Raw genomic sequence first — 26,075 nt, forward strand, 5'->3', positions numbered from 1 at the left:
CACAAAAATGGTCTTGAACACCAAACTGCAAAACAAAGTAATTTACAACCGTTTATCCTTGCATGTGTGTGTTTGTTTATGACTATTCACGCAGTAAAACACAGCAAGTTGGCATAGTAGGGGGGCACAGATGATGCATCGGCCAGTCATCTCAGTCAGTCAACCCGTGGCATCTGGATCTGTCCCGTGACCTCCTGCCAGCGGGCGTTCGATACTTCACGTGGCCCGAAAGTTCACATAGCCTGGCACAGGCGCTGCGGTGACGTCATGGCCACTAAGTGGCAAATGGCGGTTGTTGTTGTTTAATGTCTACTAAAATTAATAACAAAGGCTTGTTGTAGCCGGCTAATGGAGGAAAGTAGACTGCCTGGGAGCTAAGTCACGTGCAATATGTTACAAGGCCATCGTAGAAACTCTTTCCCGTTTATTTACCGAGGTTCTTTATTTCACCAACGTTTCTATCACGTGAAGGGACATTTTACTTTGTGCACCGCACCGCGATAGACAGCATTCAGGGACTTGTTTCCCCTTGGGAGACAATGTGGTTCAAAACCGGTGATTCAAACAGCAGGCCTGGTTCAATAATGTAACAGTGTCCCAGACAGCATTTAGAATCATTGATAGGATTTTAAGTTGTAAAAAAAAAAGTAGTTTCAAATCTTGTTATTAATTGCTCATTTCTTCTTGACTAATTGTGCGTTCTTAAATAAATGTAATTATTTGTTGATATAGTGATGAGTCGAGAAAAATATCTAAGTCTGTGCTGTCAAATTGCCTGGGTGGCTCAACTACTAAACAAACAAACAATATTCTTGGTTCTTTCGGTAAAGTCACGTAGAAGGGAAATAATATTCATTTTATTTTATTGTTTCCCTTCTTCGTGACTTTACCGAAAGAACCAAGAATATGAATTCCTGCAGTCACGAAAGCTTTAAATCGAAACAAACAATAAACAAACACATTCAAGAGATCAAGACCAAATGGAATATGCAGATTCATGCTTTACTTGGGGATATTTACAAACCTGGTGGTAAAGACCAGCTGGTAACCTTACTGACTTATACATATTTCCAATGATTTGTTTTGACTACTCATTTAAAATACGCCCAAATGCCAAATTGCCAAGTATTATCATCACGTCTAGACAGGGGGCATCTGTATTCACATTAGGAAATGTCCACATGCATATTAATGAGGCCGAGACGGACTAAATTACCGTCGAACAATTTTAGAGATGGCAAAAAAAAATGGCGAATCAAATAAAATGCATCATAAACAAATAAAAGCCCTCCACAATAATGATAATAACAACGCTATAATTGTGCCCGTTAAAAAAAACGATACGCGTGTTACGCACACCCGGCAATGCGGGGCTGCATTCTTCGCATTGATTGACAAAGTCGTTTCTTTGTGTGTGGAATTATGCCAGCACGGCGATTCACATTTCCGACACCCTCTTGAAGTGCTGTCATGCACGGGTTGTCTCCAGTTACCCTTTTCCAACCTCATCCATATTTAATGAGAGGCTGCGACTGAAAGGAAAGCTTTATTTCCCGAAATACTTTCTTCTGCCCCCAAAAAAGCCGGGCCAAAGAGGACTGCAACCTTTCGTGGAACGGGTGATGTTAAGTTGCATTCTGGGATCCTCCTAGTTTATTGGCATTTGAGTGCACACTGATGAGAAACCTCAACATCCAAGGCTCCAATTGACCTTCATTTAACAATGCCTTCTCCCCGTCGCACTATTTTACGAGTGGCAAGATGGAGATGGAGTTTATGGTATCGAGTAGGGAGGGGCCGGGGGGAGGTTAAATGTGTCTGTGTGTGTCTGTGTGGTCTATAAGAGTCAGTCATCTCAGTCAGCCAACCCATGGCACCGGGGTCTGTCCCCGCGACCTCCTGCCAGCGAGCCTTCGACACTTTACGTGGCCTCAACGTGCACCTGGCCTGGCACAGGCGGCGTGGTGACGTCTCCTTCACTTAGTGGCGAATGGCGGTTGTTGTTGTTGTTGTTATAACAGTTCCAGCGTATCTGGATCGAGATTGCAATTTTGCTAATTTGTAACGACTGTGCCGCCGAGTCCTAAAGGAGGATGAAACCCGCTCCACAGTTTGCCAATCACTGCGCCCATTGCTGCTGCTCTGAGTTGCGCACATTTGCACAACACTCACAGTTTACTCAAGGTGAACGTGCCTCGCATGTGCACGTGTATGAGAGTTCCAGTGTACCTGGATCGATTGTGCACTTTCACTTGTGCTCCCTTCATTGAGCTATACACGTGGTTACCTGTGCATTCATATGTTAGTGCCTACAAGTATATTCCCGAAGAGTAATTTAATTGCTAGGCTATAATATTATAATCGTCTTCATGTTTGTAACTCTTTATTGAACTTCTCATCAGCTACCCACACTCGCCCCATGTCAACTTAATCCTGAACCTCAGATAATTTCACCGGCTAGAAATCTCAACTATTGGACAGGATTATCGTCATCATCATCGTCGTCGTCATCTTCTCGATCTTCCGTGGACTCTCTCCCGCCTCTAACCCACCCTCTTTTTTCTCACTCTACCCACCCCCACGTGGCCTCAACTTCAGCAAACAAAACACTCTGTTGACTAACCCAGTCGAACAATGCTCACAGAGAAATTGCCCCTTCTCCTCTCAATTGCTGCACGGTCTTGAACTAATAGTCCACATTGCTGACTCGCTCCCACTGCATCTATGTGCGTACGTTGAACTTGTTTCGCACCATATGTAGCCGACCGTGGCTCAAAGTCCTTTCTATTCTCACCCATCCCTTGGTTGACAATGTCACTTCATCAACCCCCACCCTCCCTCCACCACAACCTTAGAGCTCATTGTCAATCGTCATTCTCCTATCAGCACGTGCCCCCGCCCCACCCAGCCTCACCCCTCCACATTCTTGTGTATGCAATTCCATTTAGATGCATTGTAAATCCAAATTGTATTCATATGATACACGGGTTCCTTTAGTAACGGGTATAGCAACAGGCTTGACTTTGGGTTTTGTTATTAGTTGTTCAAAGAAACGTCACATTGCAACCCCATTGCACCTTGTGTTAGGCAGCACGCATAAATATAAAGAAAGCAGACAGCCTTCATGCATTATGAAAAACACTTTGGCATTTCCTGAAGAAGTGCATTGTGGTCCACTTTTCTTGGGCCACCACAGCAACACTGCAGCAGCAATATTGTCGTGATAAACAACTGCAGGTCGGTTTCGTAGGACTCATCAATACAGTATAGTCACCGGTACTCATTTGTAACTACGCCATGCTGATGAGTTCTAAAGGAGGATGAAACCCAGTTCACGGTTAGCCCATCCCTGGCAACCACTGCCGCTGCTCTCAGTCGGTCACACGTGCTCACATTTGCGCGACACTCACAGTTTGCTCAAGGCGCTGAGACCCGTGAATGCTCCTTGCATGTCCTCCACCGTCCAGGAAATCTGGTTGCCTCCCAAGTCCCTGCGAGCAGTTGAACGGAGCGCACGGTGCCAAGAGTCAATCCTGATGAGCAGTGGCATCGTGTTGAGCCAAGTGCGTCGAACCCTTGGATAATCACTTAACCACATGAACACTCCGCACACAGACGAGATCACATCCCTTCAAGTGCCCCCCGCTCAGGGAATTGAGTCTTGCTCAAGGAATATTTGCACCCCCCTCCCCCCCTTGACTCTGCTGTCGCGTTCGGTCACAAGTGCCCAAGTCGTTCCCCCGCGCGTCGTCCGCACCTTTTCAAAGGCGATTTCACGGCGGGCGTGAAGAAAAACGGAACGCGTCTTGCGTGCAGCACAGGTGCCAAAGGGGAAATCACGATTTGGAAAAAGCCGTGGACCCCAACACATTTTGCGCTATTGCTGTATAATATATTTATAGAAAATTCACCGAAACAGAAACTTGTGCTAATGTACTGGAGGCAGAGTACGCGAAGGCAAAGCATTTTGAAAGCTCATTACTGTACTTACTTTCCCACAAGTGTTGTTAATATATGAGCATTTTTTTGCGGTAAAATGACGCAGTAATTTTATAGATATAGAATCTATTTCGATAGATTCTCTAATTAGTCTTGGCCAGTAGTAGCTAGTTCTCCCAAATACAACTGTCAGCAGTAGCAGAACACGCGTGCCAACAAGGACACTCAATTTATTTTGATAATGTTGAAGTTTTGTGCAAAACTAGCTACAACTGGCCAAGACTAATTAGAGAATCTATCGAAACTGAAAGAAATAAAAAATGACTTTGACCATTCGGATAGCTACCGCCTTTGTGCTGCGTGGAAGGGAACAATCAAATAATACATTATTTAAATGCATGCCTATAAAGGGCAGCGTACTTCAATAGGGATTACTGTTGGTAGGGCTATTTTAATAAACACAATAGACAGGAAGGACAAGTTCAAAGGCCTCGCATAACGCACATGCATAATGTACGTTGCCTCAGTAATCCCCCACCCCCATCCACATTGTGCAAGAGCGCAGAAGGGTGGTCACCACATCTATGCCTCTATATAAGGAACGAAACAGGTGGACTTTTCCACAAATCTGGCTGTCGCCTGATGAAGCTAGTTGTAATTACTGGCGAAATGTCGTACTCAGATTGTAAATGTTGTGGCTTGGCTCTCCAACACACCGGTGTGCTGTACTAGTGACGAATTGGAATGTTCTGTTTAAGTGAAAACCCTTACTAGTTGGCTGTTTCAGGTGGTGGCGGGTTTTAACTACAGACACATTTATATATTTACGCGATCTAACCCAAAAAACCTCTATTATGCACAAAAAGCAGTTCAAAAGAAATGAGTTTTTAATCTAGATTTAAAAGTGCACAGCTCCAGTAGCTTCCTAATATCGGAAGGAAGAACGTTCCAGACGGCCGCAGAAGCACATCTGTAAGTGCAGCGCGACGCTGCGGTCGTCTTTGTTACTGCGAGGATCACCGGGGATCACATCTACTGGCATGCCTGAGCCGACGGTGGAAACTTCGCATTGACTTGGTCAGGTCGTCGACCTCTCCAAAGGACGACTACTGGTGCCACTGGTGCCTTCTCATGACGTGGTACTCATTACATTGAATGCGGAGGGTCAATGGGTTCAACCCGTGAATGGCTATGGAACGCGCAGTCTCTGCAATCTGCCACTGGCACGGCCCCACACCCGGCCGGTATTTGGACCAGTTTAATGCGTAGGCTTTATTATGATACTAAAAAGTCACCGCTGCGCAGACACCAAATAAACATAACGATCTAACGTCGGCAATGCCGTGCAGTGAGAGGCCTGTTAAATTCGGAACCTTCTAGCTTCCCATTCCCGCGTCTTGTTCGGGACAATTCGCCCGACGATTCGCCCCACACGCGCTGAGAGCTTCCGCAGGGAAGGAATTGAGCGGGTCGCCCTCTCACTTGCCGGAGTAAGCTACCGTCGGCACGTGGCGCAAGACATCGAAGATCGTGCGATACAACACAGCGGGACGTACAGGCAAACACAGTGGAGCGCGATACAGCACAACCACGAAAACCGACACAGCAGTATCAGAACCTTCAGATTAACAATTAAACATTCCAACCTCAGAGCGATCCAAGCAAGGTACATAGCCTGTGCAAGAAAATGAAATCCTTTAGAGCTTGTGCCCTGCCGTGTTGAACTCAACGCTGAATGTAACCCTGTTTGTGGCCGGCTGGGGTGCCGGTGGGCGCTCACAAGATACGGAGAGAAGACAGCCCGCGGAAGGCTCCCTCCACGATGTGGCTGATGGCGTTGTGAGCCAACGAGAGGCTCTGCAGGGAGCCCAGCTCGACGAACGCGGCCTCGTTGAGACGGGTCAGGCCGTTGTGAGAGAGGTCCCTGGAATGAAAATGGAGGCAGTCGCATCGTCACCACCATGGCACCGTTTACAGCTCTTGGGGTAAGAGGATGATTTTCAAAATACATTTTAGGCTCGTCCATTTCTTGAGCTTAACACGTTTATTATGACGAAGCTGTTGGCTGCGATTGAAGGGGCAAAAATAAAAATTTCATTTTATGTTTTAGTAATTCAGATGAACTTACAGGTTTTTGTAATTCGTTGCACCGTTTTTGTATTTATCTGATTATAGCTTTTCTGTTTAGGTCCATAATTGTTTTGGTTCACCATTGTGTTTTATTTCTGAAATTAAATACAATTGTACTGCGCTGTTTCATGTATGTGTACCTCAGGTATCCTTTGCAAAAGAAGACTTTGAACAAGTTATAATTCAAGTTCATTGACTGATTGTACATGTGGTGATTAAAGGAGCAGCAGAAGCAGAGAAAATTAGAGCAGAAAATCTAGCACCAGACCAGTCTACACACAGAACGCTTCATAAATACGCAGCGATTGCCACTAACAGAATTTAATGTTGCCAGGAAACCCACATTTGAGTCGTTATATTCTCTTTCGGAAGTGCTGCCCTCTACCATTTGGACCAGGTGGTCACTTGAAGGGGACCCCAGAGGTAGCTCTGTGTTATCCACTTCCCTGAGGGATGCACCGCTCTGCGAGAGACCCGCGCTGATGACGACACGACACAGCTCGTGACATCATGCCGAAAGCACAATGGAGATTAAACATGTGTGGGGGAAATGTAAAAAAATATATAGATGCATAAGAAAATATTAATTTATTTTTTATTTTCAGAAGGATTCTGCTCAGGAAATTAGACAAATTCCTTTTTAAATGTTGCTGTTTGTGGGAGTCATTTCGGATGTCCAGGATAAAAAAAAATTGCAACGTTTCCTAAGAACGAATAGCTAAATATGAGCATGTGTCAGTCGGTGAGAAAATTAATTGCGCCGCTCACTAAATATACATTTTTGGAGTTCCTTAATAGTCGCACGTTCAGCGACACATTTTATTCGTACAGAATCCACTGAGCTGAAACCATCAAAATCGCTACACACGTGAAAACCTGAATAACTCCCCGGTTGGAGCCCTGGATTTACACCCATAATCCCAGCAACGCTGGCTCAGTGATGACACAAGCACGAAGCTAAGTTGCCCTAACTCTCAAGATCAGGTGCTGAAAGAAATTATTCATAAATGTATAAGGTCTCATATTTGTTTTAATTAGAACACTTATACGCATTGTTTATAATTAGAAACGTCACGCGTGGTCAGCCGGGTAAAGCTTAGAGGCAGCAAACTGGCCTCTGAGCCTAATGCGAAACAGTCTGAAATCCTATGCCAACTCCCAATGCAGCAGCAGTAAACAAGGTTTCTGCCTTGAACTGTGGAATAGACACTATGCGAATCATTCTCTGCCACGCTTGCGGGCGTCCAAGGCTTTTTCACAGATGAAAATGGCATTGGACGCTGTTGTGATGAATATTTAAAAGACACGGACAAAATACTTGGGCCGAAAATGCTTTTCAAGTTTTCCACTTTGTATCCATCCTTGCACGAGCTACAATTATTATTCAGCATAGTTCATCGTGAGGTTTGTTCACAGCATGGGTTTGTTGAAAATTTACAGCAGGAGCCTGGCTTGTTTCCACGGAAATGTCGCTCTATAATACACATAAAGAAGGAACCTATTTCAAAATGCAATGATCAACATTCGCGTAAAATATTTATGTACGATTAATGCACCATTCTCAAACACGCTTGGAGAATGCCTCACGTGGGGACAATTTGCTACGTGTTCAGGGCATCGGCAGAATAGCACTTTCTTTTGCACTCCTTGCTGTAGCTGTGTTCACACACACCGAGTCAAACAAAAAAACGAGTCTTCCACAGCGAACTGATCTCATTACCATGTCCGTGAGCAGGTCCCACAAGGATAAAGTATAACGTTTCTCGAGCCATTTAACAACAGTCAATGTACACGCGCAGCGCTTATGAGCATAATAGCCATCGGCCCTTTAGAAATAGGTGTCACAAGCAATAACATAATTTGCTGTTTGAGTATAATATGTATATGAATTCATAATATAGGTTTTTGGGTCAGATCGCGTTATTTATAATTGTGTCGTAACCCTCCACCACCCGACACGGCCAAACAGTAAAAAATGTGTCACGTTTTCAAAGGACAAAATAATTCACTTCTTTAGCCCACCGGTGTGCTGAAGAGAGGATCAACAGCATTTTAAATTTGAGTACGACGTTTCGCTGATAATTACAATCAGCTTCATTGGGGAAGAATGGCGAAGCTCTCCTGTTGCAGCCTCAGGGTGACAACACATTTATAAAAAACGCGATCTGACCCAAAAACCTATATTATGAATAATATTTGTCGCGAAAGCCTACGTGTAAAATGTATATGCATGTTGAATTTCTTTCGCACCGTACGGAGCCAACCGTGTTAATCGGAGGTGTGGGAAAGGAGAGTAAACTAAACACCAAAAGCATTTCCAAATAAATTAGTGTTTACGGTGTTATCGTGAGCACCGCAAGATATGGCGGGAGAATGTGGGTGTATCATTTAATTTAATGTCGGACAATAGAGGCCTTCCCAAATGGACCGCGCATCTACTGTGGTTATTTCCCCAGAACCAGGGATCCGTTGAGAATAATTTACCCACGAAGGACAAGACGATATGAGAATGCGAACGGCAGTCTCCAATGATGGAAATCCGCAAATGTTTGAAGTTTTGTTTTTTGTTCGGTTTTCTTGGCTCACAACGTTGAAACATAATAACTTCAGGCAACACCGAATCTAGTAATGGTGGATAATGGTTCAGATAACCCCTTGGTAAAATATAAAGGTGCAGCCCATTAATCACGTAAAAACTAAAAGCTATTTTTATTTCACCAGGCAAGGCCCATTTGCTCACTCCACTGCTGGCCGCGAGGGGCTTCCACTTAGGAGGAGCTTTAGAGAACACCTCTAAGAGGGACATAGGCCTACTCTTCCACGCCGGCCAGATATCTTGGCAGAGGCGGGAGTACACACACTTGGACCCCACCAAACGCGGCCTGCCGATCCACTAACCGTGGTGTACCCATTCATAATGGCCGGGTAGGCAACGGTGGGGATTTCTGAAACTTGCCCGAGGTTTCAACGGCCTCGCCGGGTTAAACCGAATCAGAATCGGGACGTTCATTTATGCTGGAGGAATCCAATGACCTACAAAACGCTCTTTTTTCCGAACAGCACGGGGGACCCTTGCGGATTGAAATCCCGGTGTGCTCACCCGTAGCGCCTCGGCAGCGCCTCCAACATTGTCAAAACGAGAATGATTCCGTGGCGTGAGGAGGAACCATAGACAAGGGGGGCTGGGGGGGGGGAAAGGCAGCAGCTAAGGCAGTCAGCCGGCACCTCCGACTAGCACGGTTGGCTACGTACGGTGCGGAAGAAGTGCAACATCAGCAAAGGAAAAAAAAGTTCCCCCGTATAGCCTTTACAGACTGTTGGGGCAAGTGCTGTTAGCGAGCACCTACGAAGGCCGACACGGCACACGAGGGGGTGGGTGGCAAACACCACGCCCGGCCGCCTTTGTCTCCCTAGTGGCGATGTTTACACATCGCCCAGGACTGGATCAGACAATCGTCACGGGTGTTGGCCGTGAGCGGGAATCAAACTGGGGTCTCCGGGTTCGTAGCGCAACGCCTGAACCGTTGCACCACCGCTCCCCCTCAACATCAACACACACATACATACAATAACCAACCGCTCGGGCACTGCCCGGTAACCCGTGTACCCATGGGTGCGCATTAGTGGAGGGTGCCGTTGCTTTGCTCACAGCTCCCAGAGGTTTTCGCAGAACTTCCACGCCTCCGAGTCCATGGCGGTGATGGCGTTGCGGCTCACATGCAGGTGGCGGAGGGACTGCAGCCCGTACAGCCACCCCGTGCTCACCTCCGTGAGTCTGTTGTGCTGTAACTGACTGCAGGAGGCAGGGCACGGGAGCACAGCCGTCAAAACTTTCCACCACACGTCCGCCCCGCTCGCTTGTTATGGACAATTTTTTTTTATGCTTGCATCTGGTCGGTGGCCATCAAATTAGCGGCAGACAAGATCCACATTGATAATTGTTTTTTACCCTTCTATCTGGCAACAAAATGGGCACCTTTTTTTACGAGGAGTGATGTTTGCATAGACCACAATACCTGCAGTCATAATGCAAACAAAAAACACAACTCTGATAATGTATGCACTGTCCTTGCAGTTGATTGGTCCACACCCGAGACAGCTTTCCTTGGAGCCTAGTCTCACATGGGTTGGACCAGATGACGCCAAAAAGTGCACAACTCAAAGACAATGCACCATCAGAGTATGAGAGCTCAGGTTAAGCATTTACACCATTGGAACCTCATTTGCCAGTAAAAAAAAAAATATCATATTTTTTACTGGCAAATGAGGTTCCAATGGTGAAGATCCACATTCTTGTGAAGGGGGGCCGCTCTTTCCGTCGTACAACTGCTGTTGACTTTCACAACAAAACGGGTACTCGTTGTATCAACCGCAGAGGAATGATGGGCTAAGTCAAGCTCTGACTGAGCCCACCATGGGATATGTACTTGCAATGAGCCCCCTAACTACGGTACCAGCTTAAAACCAATGAAGTTATAGTATACTGTAAAAGTATTATTATTATTCTCAATTGAAAAGAACAAGGGTAAGGAAAGTTTATATAAGGAGATGGTTGGCAATATGTTTTGATGACAGGATGTGCATATAAAAAAAAACCATGGTTAATCTAAATATTAAAATAAATGAGTTCCATCTATTCCGCGCATAACTCAATCAGTCGGTGGTTCAACAAACTGCACCTCCGATTAGCATGGTTGGCTTATAAAAGTATACAATATGCGTGTGGTCAGTGACCACCCTCTGCCATTAAGAATATGCACAGACCACTTTGATGACTAATTCCCTTTGGTCCAGAAGCCTTCAGTGGACATCGCACACAAGCAGCACTCCCAATATCCATCACACAAAAATCCCCGATTCATGTCGGAACACATCGTTCCTCTTGACCAAATGGCAAATTGGTGACGTTGCAGCCGAGACATTTCCCGCTCACATCACTGCTGATGGAAATGCCTCCGCTATAGGGAGCTCCAGACAGCAGCTCTGCAGTGGACTTTGGAATATTCTTTCACGCTGGAGGCGGTAGTACCCACACTTCACCCCACCTGCTCGGTGGACAGAGTGGGCCGGGGGGGGGGGGGCGGTAGATTTAATGAACCTGCCCGGCGTTTCAACTGCCGGTGGCCGGGGATCGACCTTGCGACCTCTGGATTCGCAAGCCCAGCGTGTTAACCAATGCACCCTTGGCAGGATCCTATCACTCTTAGTTCTTTATACAGCAGTTGCAGATATGATTTGTAGCGATAGTTCAATGTCAATGTGCCATTTTATTGAGGGGCTACTGTTTGTTATCTTGGCGAGGTCTGGGACTGTTTTGTTGTTGTCTTTGCTGCTTTGCCCAAGCTTGATAAATCAGACATTTTTATATTTGTTCATATATTTGGTGATTTGCTTACAATTGTCTGTATGTTGCACTCCTATCGTTTCTTTGCAATTGTTTGCCATTGTAAAAGTTACTGAGCCGCCCCATACTTGACATCAGTGAAAGAAAAAAAGCTTCAAGTAGCTCACCGGATTACTCCTGCAGGCTCGGGAAAGGTATTCCGATTTCTGAAAGTATGAAGACTATTTTTAACAATTTTTTTTTAAGGTAAGGCCCACTGAGCTATTTTGCTCTTTTTTATTTTCAAAAGCGACTTGACCACAAATTTTTGCTCAACGAAGTGGCTTATCATCGTGTGGAAATTTAAAGCAAGCAAATACTCTAAACGCGTGATTTCTAAATGTGGAGGGGAAAACCGGAGGACCCGGAGAAAAATCCACACGACCACAGGGAGAACGTGCATCCTCCGGATATACAAACGTAAGGGTCGAGATCGAACCCAAAAACTTCCATAGACCAGGCGAGGTCCTTAACATCTCGCCACCTCGGCGCCCTCCTGCACTCTAAATAAAGATTCCGATTCTGGCTGGAATTCCGGAAAGAAAAGAAAACGTCGCAATCTTGTCGGTGCTTGTGGCCGGCAATGCGAAAGGATTGTAAGATTGATTGGGGGGGCGGAGGGGGTAGGGGTTCGTGTAGAGTCATACGGAGAGAGGGGGGGGGGTGTTGGGGGGCTGGCATGAGAGGCACACATTTTCTGTATCCTGTGAAGACCCCAGAAGGCGCCGTCCATGAGGGAAGAAATGCTGTTGCGCTGCAGCCGTAGGTACTCGAGCGACGCGAGCTCGGAGAAAGCCAAACCCTCCACCCTCTGCAGCCTGTTTCGGCTCAGGTCACTGTAAAAGAGAAAGAAGAAGGAGGAGGAAAAAAGAACGCCACGTATACACGTGCAGAATAACACAGCCGTTTATCAGCACTCAGCCACGTTCAAATAGTGCCGTGCGTGCGCCTGCGTGTGTTGGACAGTGCTTTACAATACGGGTTTGATTGGCTGGAGGCCCCATCGCTGCGGTGCGATTCGAAGGAGGGTCCATCACTGTGGAATATTGTTTTAAACTTTGAATGCACACAGAAAATAACTTTCCAAAAACGGGTCGAAGAATTTTGATACAAAATACAGAATGCCCATGAGCATGAAGGTTACAGTGTCTGCCTTTACAGCGGCCGTAACCAGATGCACTACTAAGACTCAAATGCAGTGGGACTCTTTCCTCGACTCTCTGTGCTCAGGTCTTTTGTTGGGGGTCCTGCAATGCTCTCAAAGCGAGCAGCACAATGGTCAATTTTCCCCGTTTATTTCTCAATGTTTCGCAGCTGTGTTTGTACAGGCAGTTTGGCGTCACCCCCGTGTTTTAACAAACGTGGGTCATATGTCATCACGTCCACGATCAAAAGATCACATGACCGCCCCATGCGCTCCGAAGGAATGGTACAGTTAAAGACACTCTTTGAGCGCGCATTTGGAGTTACCCGTAACAGGAAACGAGTTAGGATGCGATTGTTCAGCCACGCAAAAAAATCCATTACGAGAGTAAAATTGAGCAAATAAAGTGTTCGCAGTATGTGTTTGTGAGCCTCAAAAAAAAAAATCCCGTAAATCTTGAATTCGACAAAATCCCGGGGAAACTTCTGCAAAAACATTCGACTTGAAAGAGTGGAAAGGATTGTGCAATTGTTTTTGAAATCAAATACTCACAGGTGCTGGAGCGAAGGCAGCTGGAAGAGTTTAGTGGTCAGAACGGTGATCCGATTATTGCTTAGTTTTAGAATCTTAAGCGTGGCACCCAATGTGTCAAAACTTGCAGGCCTCAAGACCTTAATCCTGTTATTATTGAGATATCTGCAAACAAAAAAAGCAACTTTAAGTCTTACATAGCCAACGTCTCTCAAGTTAACAAAGTTGTGTTGTCCTACCTGTCACATCAACGTCAATTATATCTTTTTTGTGGTCGGATGGAAACCATTTAATTTCAGGTGGAACAGGTGAAAATTAAATTGTGCAAAGTAAGTTGCTCAAAACAAGTAAAAATGTACTTTGAAACAACGGCTATGGGTTTCCTTACAACACGTACGTCACAACCGCAAGAAAAGTTAATTTTTTCTACAACCATTCGTGCAAGTATAAGTAAAAAATAACTTTCTTATTCAACACTAATCATCATCGCGATCATGGCCATCGTGGAGATGGAGCCATTAAATCCACTCGTGTGCCGGCATTAGGTGGGTTTTTTTTTAAATATCACGAACGACAGTAACTCGACACACACCAAAGGCCATTGTAGAAAATAGTAACCGTTACAATTTACTCAAATAATGAGTTATTTTACAAACTGAAATGCTAGTCAGAGCCCAGAATCAGAGCAACCTTAAATACTACATTATTCGTAACAAATAATTATATTATCACAAGCCAAAACACTCCCAAATTAATTGTTGTTCGAACTTTATATTACTCTTTAAAATAACTGAAAAAGTATGTAACGTTGGTGCAGAATGTTCCAATCTATTTAAATCGCTTCAAGGCAACATTGTAAAGACTGACGAGGTGCAAACTAAAAGCTTCTTTCTCTTGGATAAGTCGTACAGCGGGTATACATTGCTTACGTTTCAGACGAAATCAATGAAATGAAACTACAACAAATTAATTGTTTCGTCACGCGCCGTGGTGGGACCCAAATCTGTGGCGGATGATCAAAACACCGAGAACTCAACGAGCAGAGTGATGAAAGTGTTTAAACACAGCAACAGCCATACATCCAGTGTGCCAAACAGCGGCCTGTAGCTACCGATCAAATGGCCAGCGGATTACTTTGGTTATTAAAGAAAGAAAAAAAAACAGTATCAAGTTTTCATTAAAGAAAGCCTGGAGAGCTTCTTTCCGTGGAAGTTCCTTCAATAACACCCGAGGCCACACAGCGGCACAATTACCGCTTTGTTTTTCGTCAAAACAGTCCGGCCTCTCAGTTTACGGTCCACAGAGGGCCCCCCATGTGAACTCAGGTATGGCTCACCCACCACAATCGGCAACCTGTCAGAAGCCCGTCTCTGCTGCTGCTGCTGCTGCTGCCACGGAAGAGAGAGCTGGAGTGGGCTTTAATTTACAGTCTATGGCCTGTTCGTTTCAACCTGGCATGATACGGGCTTCAAGAGGCGGTCGTGGAGGGGAAGGCAGGAGGGCGGGAGGGGGATGCGGCGGGGGTGGGTGTAGTGAAATTGCAAAGCTGCATTGGATTGTTTTTCTTTCAAAATTTCTCTTCGGCTCAGAAGAACGGGCTCGTTCAAAAGAGGGCGGCACCACTGGGAAATGGGGGAGACGGGGGACGTGGGGGGGGGGGGCTTGTGACCCAATAATTACTTCGCAGATGCTGTTTTGGTCACAGCCGAGTCTCTACCCCGACTTTCCATTGAACTTGAACTCGCAAAAAGACTTCTCCCCAGAGGGGCCAAACGGCTCGGACAGTGGTGCAAAAGCCTCACGCTCGCTGGATATTGCACAGCGTCAAATTCCTCCGGTGTGCGCAAGTCGGGATGGCTTTCTGGACCGCAGACGGTCGGGAGAGGAATGCGTACATAGTTGCATGGTCTACAGTTCATAGTGTCATCTTGGATTCGGACTCATCCATCCGATCGACGATGGAAAAAGCCGCAACCGTAGTTATGCCAACACGATAGGCTATTTCTAATGAAAATATGCAAGTGTGCATTGTAATATTCATGGTAAATAATTGCCCGAGATATTTTGTAGCAAACTGTTACATTTCGTCAAGGTACAGATGAACTGTTTTTACCTTACGTCATAGAACGAGTCCTTTAAAGAAACCACGCAATTATGTCAAGTGAATACAGATGTCTTTGAAATGTACAACGAGCAATAACTTCCAATTGCCAATGACGAAGGGGCGTATGAAAGACTATTGCATAAGTGAATGTTGCAGATAATTGCAAGAAAAACGATCCTGATTAATTGGCACGAATAAACTGGGTAACTGGAAATGCTCCAATCACCCACGTAACGAATGGCAACCTGATTTATTGCATTTCTGCCTTTGCTTCACATGCAGACAAAGCACATTCATTATATGCGTACTGCATTTGCAGTGATTTGGATTTTTTTTAAGTTTCATGACTTACATGATTTTTCGCAAAAATTCGAAGGCTGAATTGGTTATTACAGCTCCAAGATTTGGAATTATCTACCCCGTGGCGAGAGTGCAATATCTTTTCGACGTTCAGAGAGATTTTAAATTAGAGGCACTGATTCATGCAATATATGAGTTGCTCTGAGTGACCCGTCAAAACCAAAGTTCACTGTCCAATCAGCAGACTGCTTTTGTAGATAAAAAGGATAACAAAATTTAAGAGATGTGTGCATATCGTTCGGGCACTGCGCCCTTCAACCCAGCACCTTGAGTTTGATTCCCACTGACGGCCGATAACAGTAACGGATATCTGAACAGATTAATTATGGGCCTCTGCCGGGTCGACTCAGCCTTAAATGAACACCTCATACATTGTGGAAATAACGCTGGGGAGACAAAAGTGTCCCAGGTATGGTTCTGGCCACACCACCACTCAATGCACCATGCTTGCCTTTATCGGTGAGTACTAACAGAACTTGTCCCATCAGCCTATAAAGGCTATATGGGGTATCTTTGTCTTAGATCTTTGATTGGCCAATAATTGCCCATGCAGTCGTTTTTGGCGCCAATAAGGTTCCCTATCAGAAGAGGAAAATTAAATCCTGAAACGCTATAAAAAATAAAATAGACAAATTATGACTTTTTAAAATGGAATTGATGTAAAATTACCCACCCCTGTAAAAAACACCACAGCGCTTATCGCATGCCCCCCAAACTTGCGGGTATATATTACACCAAATTATTACGGCTCACGTAATGTTGTGAATATCTGAGGACAGAATTGAATCCGGGACCCATTTCGCGAGTTGTAACCACGATATCTCAGTCACTCGCATAGCGTGCAGTGGACACAATCATGAACTCAATGGTCAACACCATCAAAGTCGGCGTATATGACTGGTGCAATACACATGCGCAACTATGAGAAGAATCCACTTGAACAAAATATTATAAGAGACGGACATAATGTATGTGTGTACGGTACGTTGAACTTCTTTCGCACCGTACGTAACCAACTGCGCTAATGGGATGGCCGTAGAGGTCACCGCCAGCCATGGTCTATCCACTGCAGGGTAAAGGCCGCCTCCATGCCATGTCAATCTCTCGCGGGCCTGCAATGTGACAATCCGTCCTGTGGATGAACTGATCTATCGTCATTCCCTCCCTGCGGTGATCGCCGTCACACTCTGTGGTGATCACCCTCTCACTCTGTGGTGATCACTCTGTGGTGATCACTCTCTCACTCTGCGGTGATCACCCTCACAGATCGCCCTCGCACTCTGTCCATTTTATGCCACTTCACCACCGTCTCTCATCCACGTTCACCAGTGTTTATCTCGCAGTGCAACTTCTCAGCTTTAATCCGATCCTCAATGTCAGCTGTCATTGTTCTCAATCCGCAGCAGGCGATGTGCATTCGCTGGAAATTTTAATTTTTAACAAGCGTATGCCGCTTTCCATCATCGAATATAGTTCTCCAAGAGCACTCCATCATGCTCTTGATTCACCAGCATCATCCCAATCCATGACCAAGCTGCAGCGTGCACAAAATCCCCCGCCACGTGACGCGACGGGCACTTACAAGATCCGACCATGCCTGCCCAGTGCTCGCCAAGCTGCATTGGCTTCCGGTTGCCGAACGAATACATTGTAAGGTCGCACTCGTTACACACAAAGTGCTTGCCACAAGTGAACCACGATACCTTTGCTGATTTCGTCAAGGAGCATAAAGCACCACGCAAACTCCGGTCATCGTTGGAGCAGTAGTGGCTTCTGGCTCGACATCGAACAAAGGCGGTTACCGCGTCGCGCGCTTTCAGGTGCGCTTCTGTGGCCGTCTGGAACGCTCTTCCTTCCGATATTCGGAAGCCGCTGCAGCTACGCACTTTTGAATCCAGATTTAAAACTCGTTTCTTTACAACTGCTTCTTGTGTTTAGATGTGTTGTCCTTCGCCCACACCTCTGATTATCACGGTTGGCTACATACGGTGCAAAAGAAGTTCAGCATACATCAATACACACGCACACCCACTCGCTACGCCCGCCCACCCGTTCACCACGCTGCAGAGCACAACGCTTTTCTTTTTGCTTCTTCCTCTCGCACAGCTCCACTTTGTAACTCGCTCTCCCACCGCCACTGTTCCCACGTTCCTACAAAACCTTGCTCAAATCGAGAATCACAGAAACTAAGTTGCGACAAGTTGTTTAAGTCGAAGAGGCGAAGGGAAAGTGGGCTCGTTACAGCCACTACGTTTTTGCGCACTCTTACAATGTCCAGCAGACACCCATGGGAGGGCAAAAATACGAATCACATGCCACTCGTATATAAACGGAACAACATGCCAATATAACAAAAAAACATAACAAAGTACCAATACTTAAAACAGAACATGCCAATGTCATGTTATCTGCATTGGGGAAATATAAAAAAGGAGAAAACCCGGCATATTAAACATGACATTGCTATGCATGACAAGCTCAGGGGGAGGGGGGGGGGAGTTGGGGGGGGGGGGGAGTTTGGGGGGGGGGTGTTTTGGGGGGGAGTTGGGGGTGGGAGTTTGGGGGGGAGGTTGGGGGGGCGAGTTGGGTGGGTGAGAGTTGGGGGGGCGAGTTGGGGGGAGAGTTGGGGGGGCGAGTTGGGAGGGTGGGAGTTTGGGGGGGAGTTGGGGGTGAGTTGGGAGGGGGGGAACAATGAAAGACTAAAGCCCCCCGCCCACCCGATTGTCGTGAACGTGCCAAAATGCCATGTTATCCATGGCAGGCACAAAGCGTACCCACATAGTTGAATATAACGAGGCAATGTGTTCCACTAACTCAAGCCGTGGGGCTCCGGCTCTGGCAGAGGGATACGGGGGTTGGGGGTGGGGGGGAGAATCTGCTTACAGCTTGGCGAGACGGAGGCCGATGGGAAAGGAGGAGCCGGCGATGTCCGCAATGCGATTGAAGCTCAGGTCCAGCGTCTCGAGAGAGCGGAAGCCTTCGAGGCGCTCCGCGCGGATCCGTGCGATCCGATTGTGCTGTCTTGGGGTCGGGTCAGAGGGGACGGTGCTCGGGTTACACACAGACAAACCTTTGTAATGCAGTGGAAGTAGTCACTTAAGTACGTTGATGGTGGCCTAACACACACACACAAAAGACAAAGATTCCCCGTATAGCCTTAATGGACTGTTGGGGTAAGTGCTGGTCGAGAGTACCGATGAAGGCCGGCACGGCACGCATGAGTGTTGGTGGTCAGCATCACGCCCGGCCACCTTTGTCTCCCCAGTGGGAATGTTGACACACCATACCAGGTACTCATTTGAGGCCGAGTCGACCTCGGGGAGGGCCAGGATCGGTTGAGATATTCGTCATCGATGTTGGCCATGAGCGGGAATCGATCTCGGGTCGCCGGGTTTGAAGCGCAGTGCGCTAACCGCTGCGCCACCGCTCCCCACACTGCACATGCACATGCATGCACGCACACGCACGTACACGCACAGGGCAGTTGAGTGCAGTGTGTCCTGCTGGACGTTTAAAAATCTAACTTTGTAGGCCCCCGTCGCATTTCTATTGTTGTTATTATTAAATGAAAATACTTCGTTGTTTCGATGACAAAAGAAGAATAGGCTTTTACCCTTTCTGGCAATGTCCCACAGATACGTAGTTGTTTATTGATTTACACAGGGTGGAAACAAATGGACCATGAATACGATTTCCAAGAAGGTAATGCCATTGGGGGTGTTTGGCCAACGGTACAGTGATTTTCCTGAACAACAATTACGCGACTCTACGCCTGCATTTCAAGACGGATGAATAACAACAACGCAAACATTCAGTTTAACGCATAGGCTTTCGCAACCAATATTATCCGTCAGAGGTTTTTTTTAAAGTTAGATTGCGTAAAATATAAATGCATCGTTCAACCCACCACAGACAATTAGTAAGGTTACTCACGTGAACCAAACGTGCCAATTCGTTAGTAGTACAGCACACCGGTGTGTTGGAGAGTAAACCCACAACATTTGCAATTCTAGTACGACGTTTCGTCCGGTAATTACAACCAATAAGCCTCATCAGGCGCCAGCCATTGCAAAGTCGGGTTTAAAATAAAACTTCATAGAGAGAATGCAATATGTGTACCAAGTCAGTATTTTTGTTGTTGTATACTACATGCAAAGAAAAAATGATTCAGCAACACACACACTTATCAGAAGTTAACGGCGAACAAATATGCTGCCCATGCCGCCAACATAAATATTCGCGGAATAAAATTCCACAACTATCACCGCAAATTTCGTCGAGCATAACAAGCGGTGGAAGGGGGGGGCGGGAGCAATCTCGGATGGCAACAGCAACTTTTTGAAACGTAAATTTTCGGAGCCAAGCCCATTTAAAATGTGACACCGTTCGAAAATTCGGTTAAGTGCACCACAACTCTTAAGCAAGCAGCTAACAGGTCTTCCCAATGACAGCACAAAAGCCACACACACCCACAATGCCATCGGGCAAGTGCCATTACAGTAACCGACACTGATGAATGGGCACGGGGGGGGGGTCCCAAATCCACTCTCGGCCCTGAGGCCACGCAAAAAAAAACGCTTTCCATTCCACCTGCTCGGCATGGGTCCAATGTCCCTGGCTGCGCCTTCGCCAACAACAAACAAGTTCAAACCCCCCGTGATTCTGCGAGCGAGCCTGCCCGCAGAGGACCAGCGTATATGCCCAACCATTTTTTTCGTTGTAAGATTTTGCTAGTTGCGGTGATTATGTGATTAAGCGGCTTTACGTCTCTTCTTTTTACGAGTTGTTTTGCTTCACACGACCGAGGAATTTTGGAGTCGGGTGGGATACATCAGCAGCAGCAGGTGTGGGTGGCACGCCTGCTGCATTCATCATCTGATTACGGCTGCTTAAGAAGACCAAAACGGCTGAGTTTCAATCAACTCTAGCCAGCTGCCCGACATTCGCATTTTCTCCATGCACCATTGAATGGCACCTTCGAGTTGAAAATGCCTAAACACTGAGATGCATCACTGTCAACTTAGTGGTGAACTCTTTACGTTCATCTTCTGCTTAATGTGGACATCTGTGAAAAATAACTTCATCAGATTCCTCCGGTATATATAAAGATTATGATTTTTAATGTTACACCTCACAGTGCCTTCAATGCTGATGTACTAGACCAGGGGTCGGCAACCAAAATAACAGGAAGAGCCATTTCTTTCCAATTCGGTACAAAATTCAGTATTTCAAGAGCCGCAATGCATCTGAGTACATACTGTACATACGTACATATCGTCAAGAAGCAGCCCGTAAAGAGCCGCATGCGGCTCCGGAGCCGTAGGTTGCCGACCCCTGTACTAGACGAACGGTTCATATAAAAAATATTCCAAACGCAAAGTTTTCCTACATCATCTACTACGGTGCACACAAACCGTCTGTCTTTTTTTATATATCCAACGATTATTTGCCAGAGTTGGGCCATTCCTGAGTGAGCAACGTGTTTTTGTTTCTGTGGGTGAATCCCACGTAAAACAAATATCCACTTCATTGAAAGGTTCTCTTACAGAGATTGTGCTGTGGACTGTTCGTGCAACAGGATGGGATCTATCACGATTCTATTGCAAATTTAATGTCGCGAAGCTTCAGCTAGAGGCTTATCTTAGCTACACGGAACGTTGGGCCAAGGTTGCATCAACGTTCGTTCACTGGATGAGCGTCACCAATTTGAGGCCAGCCAACCAGAGTTGGGGGACCATCCAGGCTGATGTTTATTTTTACTTTCAAAAGTATTTAATGAACAAAGCGATATCAGGTACACAACACAGAGGACACTGAAAGGGGGTTGACATCAGCACAGACACATTATGGATTACAGTGCAATGTAAACCTGTCTAAACCGCACGTTTCAATAAACTCTACATCCCTCTGGTGTCTTCCTAAGCTCTGATACCCCTGCAGGAAAAGTAGAAAAAAGAGGGGGGAGGGGCATTGAGGCTGATTTTAAGTGACTGGGATATCTCCATTGAGATTCACTCGTGAATGCCTAGAGGGCAAAATTGACCAGGTTTCACCCCGATCCCGGCGTGGCATTCAGCATAAAGGTCAGGCCCCTTGAATGGCCCAGTGGAGGATGGCCCAGGCAGGGTCCCTTATCCATGCCCATGTGCATCCAGGACAACGTGTTATAACCACGTAGCATTGGCTATAGAAGCGGCTGCTCCGTGTATGCGTAGGCCTAAGCACTCAGTTGCTCCGTGCACCGCCTAGGCCAGGGGTCGAAAATCAAATAACAAGAGCACATTTTTCGTAGAATCCGGTAAAAAAAACCTCAATATTTCAAAAGCCATCGCAATGCACGTGAAAAAGAGACGGTGGTCCTCGATAAATAATGTCACGAAGCAGTCCTTAAAGAGCCGGAGGTTGCCAAATCCAGACCTAGATCTTCACCAAGCTGGCCAAGGCCAACGGGTCTCCTCTCCTAGCTTGCCTGGATGCCAAACTCAAGTCACCAGGATTATCGAGCAGTGTGATAAAATAAACCACTGGAACCACAGCTCCCTCCAAATGATGTAATTTTATCAAGGAGAAATATTACTTGGTTAAGCTTCTCTGTATTTACATAAACCGGGCGAAGGAGCCCAAAAAGATCACTTGAATTGGCATGGAAATCACGATGAAACTAATCTTGAATTCGTCATGTTTCAGAACTCGGGAGATGCTCCGATAAGACATTGTTATTTATTATATAATCTCTGCTAATGTGTACATTTGAATGAGAGAAGGATTGAACCACTTAACTAATTTCTTTACAACTGCTTTTATGTTTAGTTTGTTGTCCTTCCCCTGCACCTTGGATTATTAGCACGATTGGCTACGTACGGTGCAAAGGAAGTTCGACACACATACATTGGCAGACTTAGAAGCTATGAAGATATGAAGGTGCTGCAGTTGAATTTATTTGGAATGCCAACTGTTCCAAGATGGTAATGTATAAACGCGTTAAGAAACTCACACCAAAACAGCACACTCGTTGGCAGACAATCTGTTTATTATTAAATCGTCTTTTAAGGCCATGCCAGATTAGGCCATACCAAAAATACAAGGCAATCTTTTTTTTCCACCTCTCGCGCCCAACTTTTGCATTACGTACTGAACTGCCCTGTAAACAAAACCCGTATGCGTTCATCAAAAGTGCCAGGTACCACCACAGTCACTATGCACTGCTGTACTAAAAGCAGGTCCCACTGCTGTAGTCATAGCAGGTACCACCACAGTCGGTATGCACTGCTGTAGTTAAAGCAGGTACTCAATACGTTCAGAATGTACTTGCGGACATCTACGTAGACAAAATGTTCATCAACCGATGAACTCGAAGGGGGGCGAGGATACCAAAGGCAACTATAAAACTTCTCAAAGGCCCATCAGCAGTACCACTGGAAACCAATAAAACTTACAAAATATCTATTTTTTTTTCTAAAGGTCAGGATTGTAAAGATTGTCCCTGTTTGTCCCTTCAAGCTATTTGATGAATTATCATTTTTCGGGGCAACGGGTCAAGTCGAGAATGAATTATTCCCACGTCTTGGTTTTACTGCCTCATTTATATTGTATCTCGTTTGTCCTTTCTCGCTTGCAGAGATTTTTTACCGCATTATCCCAAAAGTAACACGGGGAAATAATCTGCGTGAAATACGCGAAATTTGATGCATTTTGCGAGCATTAGGATTTGCAAGTAAAAGATTCATGAATAGATCGTTAAACCCCTGGAATAAATATTGTATTTCACTAACAGGACATGAGTAAAAAAAACCCGTTAAGTCAAGGCAGTAAAAATGTTGCAGAGCAAAGTATTTACTTTCAATAAACAAAACACCTCGATGTAAATTGAGTTCAGGCAACTTCATAATAGAGTACATGACACATTTAATAACAAATTACAGCTTGTTGTCAATCTGCTGCTACAGTAGATGAAGGCCTCCCCAACACCACGTTGGTTATGTTGGTTATCTGACCATACTTCACCACGCTGGTCAGTACAGGGTTCGTGAAGGGATGGGGGGGTGGAGGTGTGCAGGACCGGTTCAGATATCACTTGCCATGGCCAGGCACCCCGATCTGATGTGACCTGATTCACAGGGTGGCATGCTTTGTTCCTTCCCTCGCACCTCCGATTAGCACAGTTGCCTACGTACGGTGCGAAAGAAGTTCATCATACGTGCATATGCCATTGCACCACACCACCCATGTGTATACATTGTGCGGCAATCAATGAGTTTTGAAGTTATCCAAGGAAGGAGTGGAGGGGTCTACCGATACATACAGGCAGGCAGACCGACAAATAAATACAAAGATCCCCATATAACCTTAACAGACCGTTGGGGCAAGTGCTGTTAGCGAGCATGGCATAAGAGGGGGTGGGTGGCCAACACCACGCCCGGCCGCGTTTGTCTCTCCAGTGGCGATGTTTTTACACATTGCACCAGGTACTCATTTGAGGCTGAGTCGACCTAGGGGAGGCCCAGGGTCGCCGGGTTCGTAGCGCAAACCGCTACACACAGACACACAGGAATCACGCCAACGGAATGGAGAACCTGGATTCCGACTCGTACAACGCAGACTTTGAAAAATGTTTAGTGGGGAATATAAAACCAGCATTTTCATATCAATCGACCAGCAGACACGAGCAGAGCTGGCAGTATATTACACACAAGAGAAAGGAGAAATAGTGTTTGCTCTAAAGTAGTGGTTCTTATCCTTGACTGCAGCCTTGCACCACTTTGGTTCTCAATCATAAAAAAGTATAATGTAAATAAATATATAGGTTTGATGAAACAAAGTAGTTGCACTTGCATCCCCGTGCCTAACTTGTGTTTTCGATGATTTGCCTTCTAAAAGAAATCTGGCCATGCCTCGCACACCGCAGAAAGGGGCATCTCGCACCCCAGACTAAGAACCACTGATATAAAGAGATAAATTGTGTCTGGCCTAGGGTGAAGAGAATTGTTCATTTCTGCCCTGACATCCTACGAGGACAAGGAGTCAGGACGAAGCGAAAAGTAAAGAAATATATATTTAAAAGATGGTAAGATTTAGCCTTGCACATTTTCATTCACCCTGCTCGTGACTGTGTCAAGATTCCGTTTTGTTGGGACGTTCACGTTGCCGAGTTTGACATGTTTTGGTTCTATGGCAACACCTCCGTTTGGCCAAAATATCGTTTGATGCACGTGCTCACAGAGAGTCGAAAAACAAACAACCCTCATGTCACAACAAATACGGCGCGGCGGATAGGGGGGGGGGGGAGACGACCGATTTAACCTTTTGGGAATGTACAAAGCGCCGGGGTCTTTTTTTTTCATCGTTGCAGAAGGACTTTGATAGAACAAGAGGCTTCACAGGTGGGTTACCCGAGTGTTGTACAAAAGCCGAACACAGCCCCGGCGTGTTTGGCTTGAGAATAAACTTTCGGCGCTCGACCCGCAAGATGTGAGCCACCCGTAACACTCAAGAGGCTGAGTAAACAGGCGGTTTATAAACACACAAAACACGTCTGCACGAGCATGCCGGTAACAATTTACAATGCGGCGCCCCGCTTACAAAAGCCACGCAATTCAAATGCGCGCACGTGCTTTTCTAAAAGGTGAGATTCAGCGACGCTGCTCATTCCAGAGAGCCTCCCGGAGCGCACTGTTTATCGTTAAGTAAATCAAGAGCCCAGACATGAAATATATATTTTGTATATATCTATAAAAGCCATCCACAAATTATATACTCGGATTAATATTTACAAACATACTCACTCACTCGTGCGTCGTACATACACACACGTGCGTGCGTGCGTCGTACAGCCCGTTTGTCAATCCGCCACCTAACGGGGCACCTCCCCACAACCTCTGTCGGCCGTCAGGGTTATTTGACCATACTTCACCACGCTGGACAGTGCCGGTGGGGGAAAGGTGTGAGGAGAGCTGAACGGCAACGGATTTTTCGCTGCGTCAACGGGGCCCACTGCACCTTGTTGTTCCCGGCCGGTGGTCGCCCGTCCGTGCGATATCCAGGCTCCAAAAAAACAAATCCTGCTTAGCTTCTAAGGCCTGAGAGGATCGGGCTCACTCCGTGTGATTTCACTGTAGGAGCAATGCGTGTGTGAGCTGAACGTCGCATGAAGGGGCACGCGCGTGCTCTCGGCAAGCACCGACTAAGATCGACACGGCACGCAAAGAGGTGATGCGGAGGGCACCGTACATGACCACCGAGTGAACTTCGGTGACGTTCAGGGCACATTCACATATAGAGCCCAGTTCACGTGTGGAGGATTCAATAATTTCGTATGGATTACGGTGATAATGTGATACAAATGTCTCCGGAACCAAACCATAATGGAACCCACCGGGGTGATGTGAGCTGGGTTGGCGTGATAGCGGTGAAGTGTGCTAACAACAGCAGCTAGCCGATGCACCACCTGCTAACAACGACACCACCACCACTCCCTCACAGTCACG

At 46.2% G+C, this 26,075-nt stretch overlaps 1 protein-coding gene across 1 annotated transcript in view; it reads right to left on the reverse strand.

Moving 5' to 3' along the window:
- Nucleotides 1–26,075, reverse strand: part of LOC133355511 (leucine-rich repeats and immunoglobulin-like domains protein 3) — a 114,696-nt gene that overhangs the window by 39,782 nt on the left and 48,839 nt on the right. The window contains 6 exon segments of the mRNA XM_061572836.1: nucleotides 3,411–3,491; nucleotides 5,720–5,863; nucleotides 9,719–9,862; nucleotides 12,145–12,288; nucleotides 13,149–13,292; nucleotides 18,475–18,612. Of these exon segments, the coding sequence (XP_061428820.1) occupies nucleotides 3,411–3,491; nucleotides 5,720–5,863; nucleotides 9,719–9,862; nucleotides 12,145–12,288; nucleotides 13,149–13,292; nucleotides 18,475–18,612 (795 nt within the window).

This window comes from Lethenteron reissneri, chromosome 51, assembly GCF_015708825.2.
Source record: "Lethenteron reissneri isolate LAM-NWPU_2019-01 chromosome 51, ASM1570882v1, whole genome shotgun sequence".
Taxonomy (NCBI): domain Eukaryota; kingdom Metazoa; phylum Chordata; class Hyperoartia; order Petromyzontiformes; family Petromyzontidae; genus Lethenteron; species Lethenteron reissneri.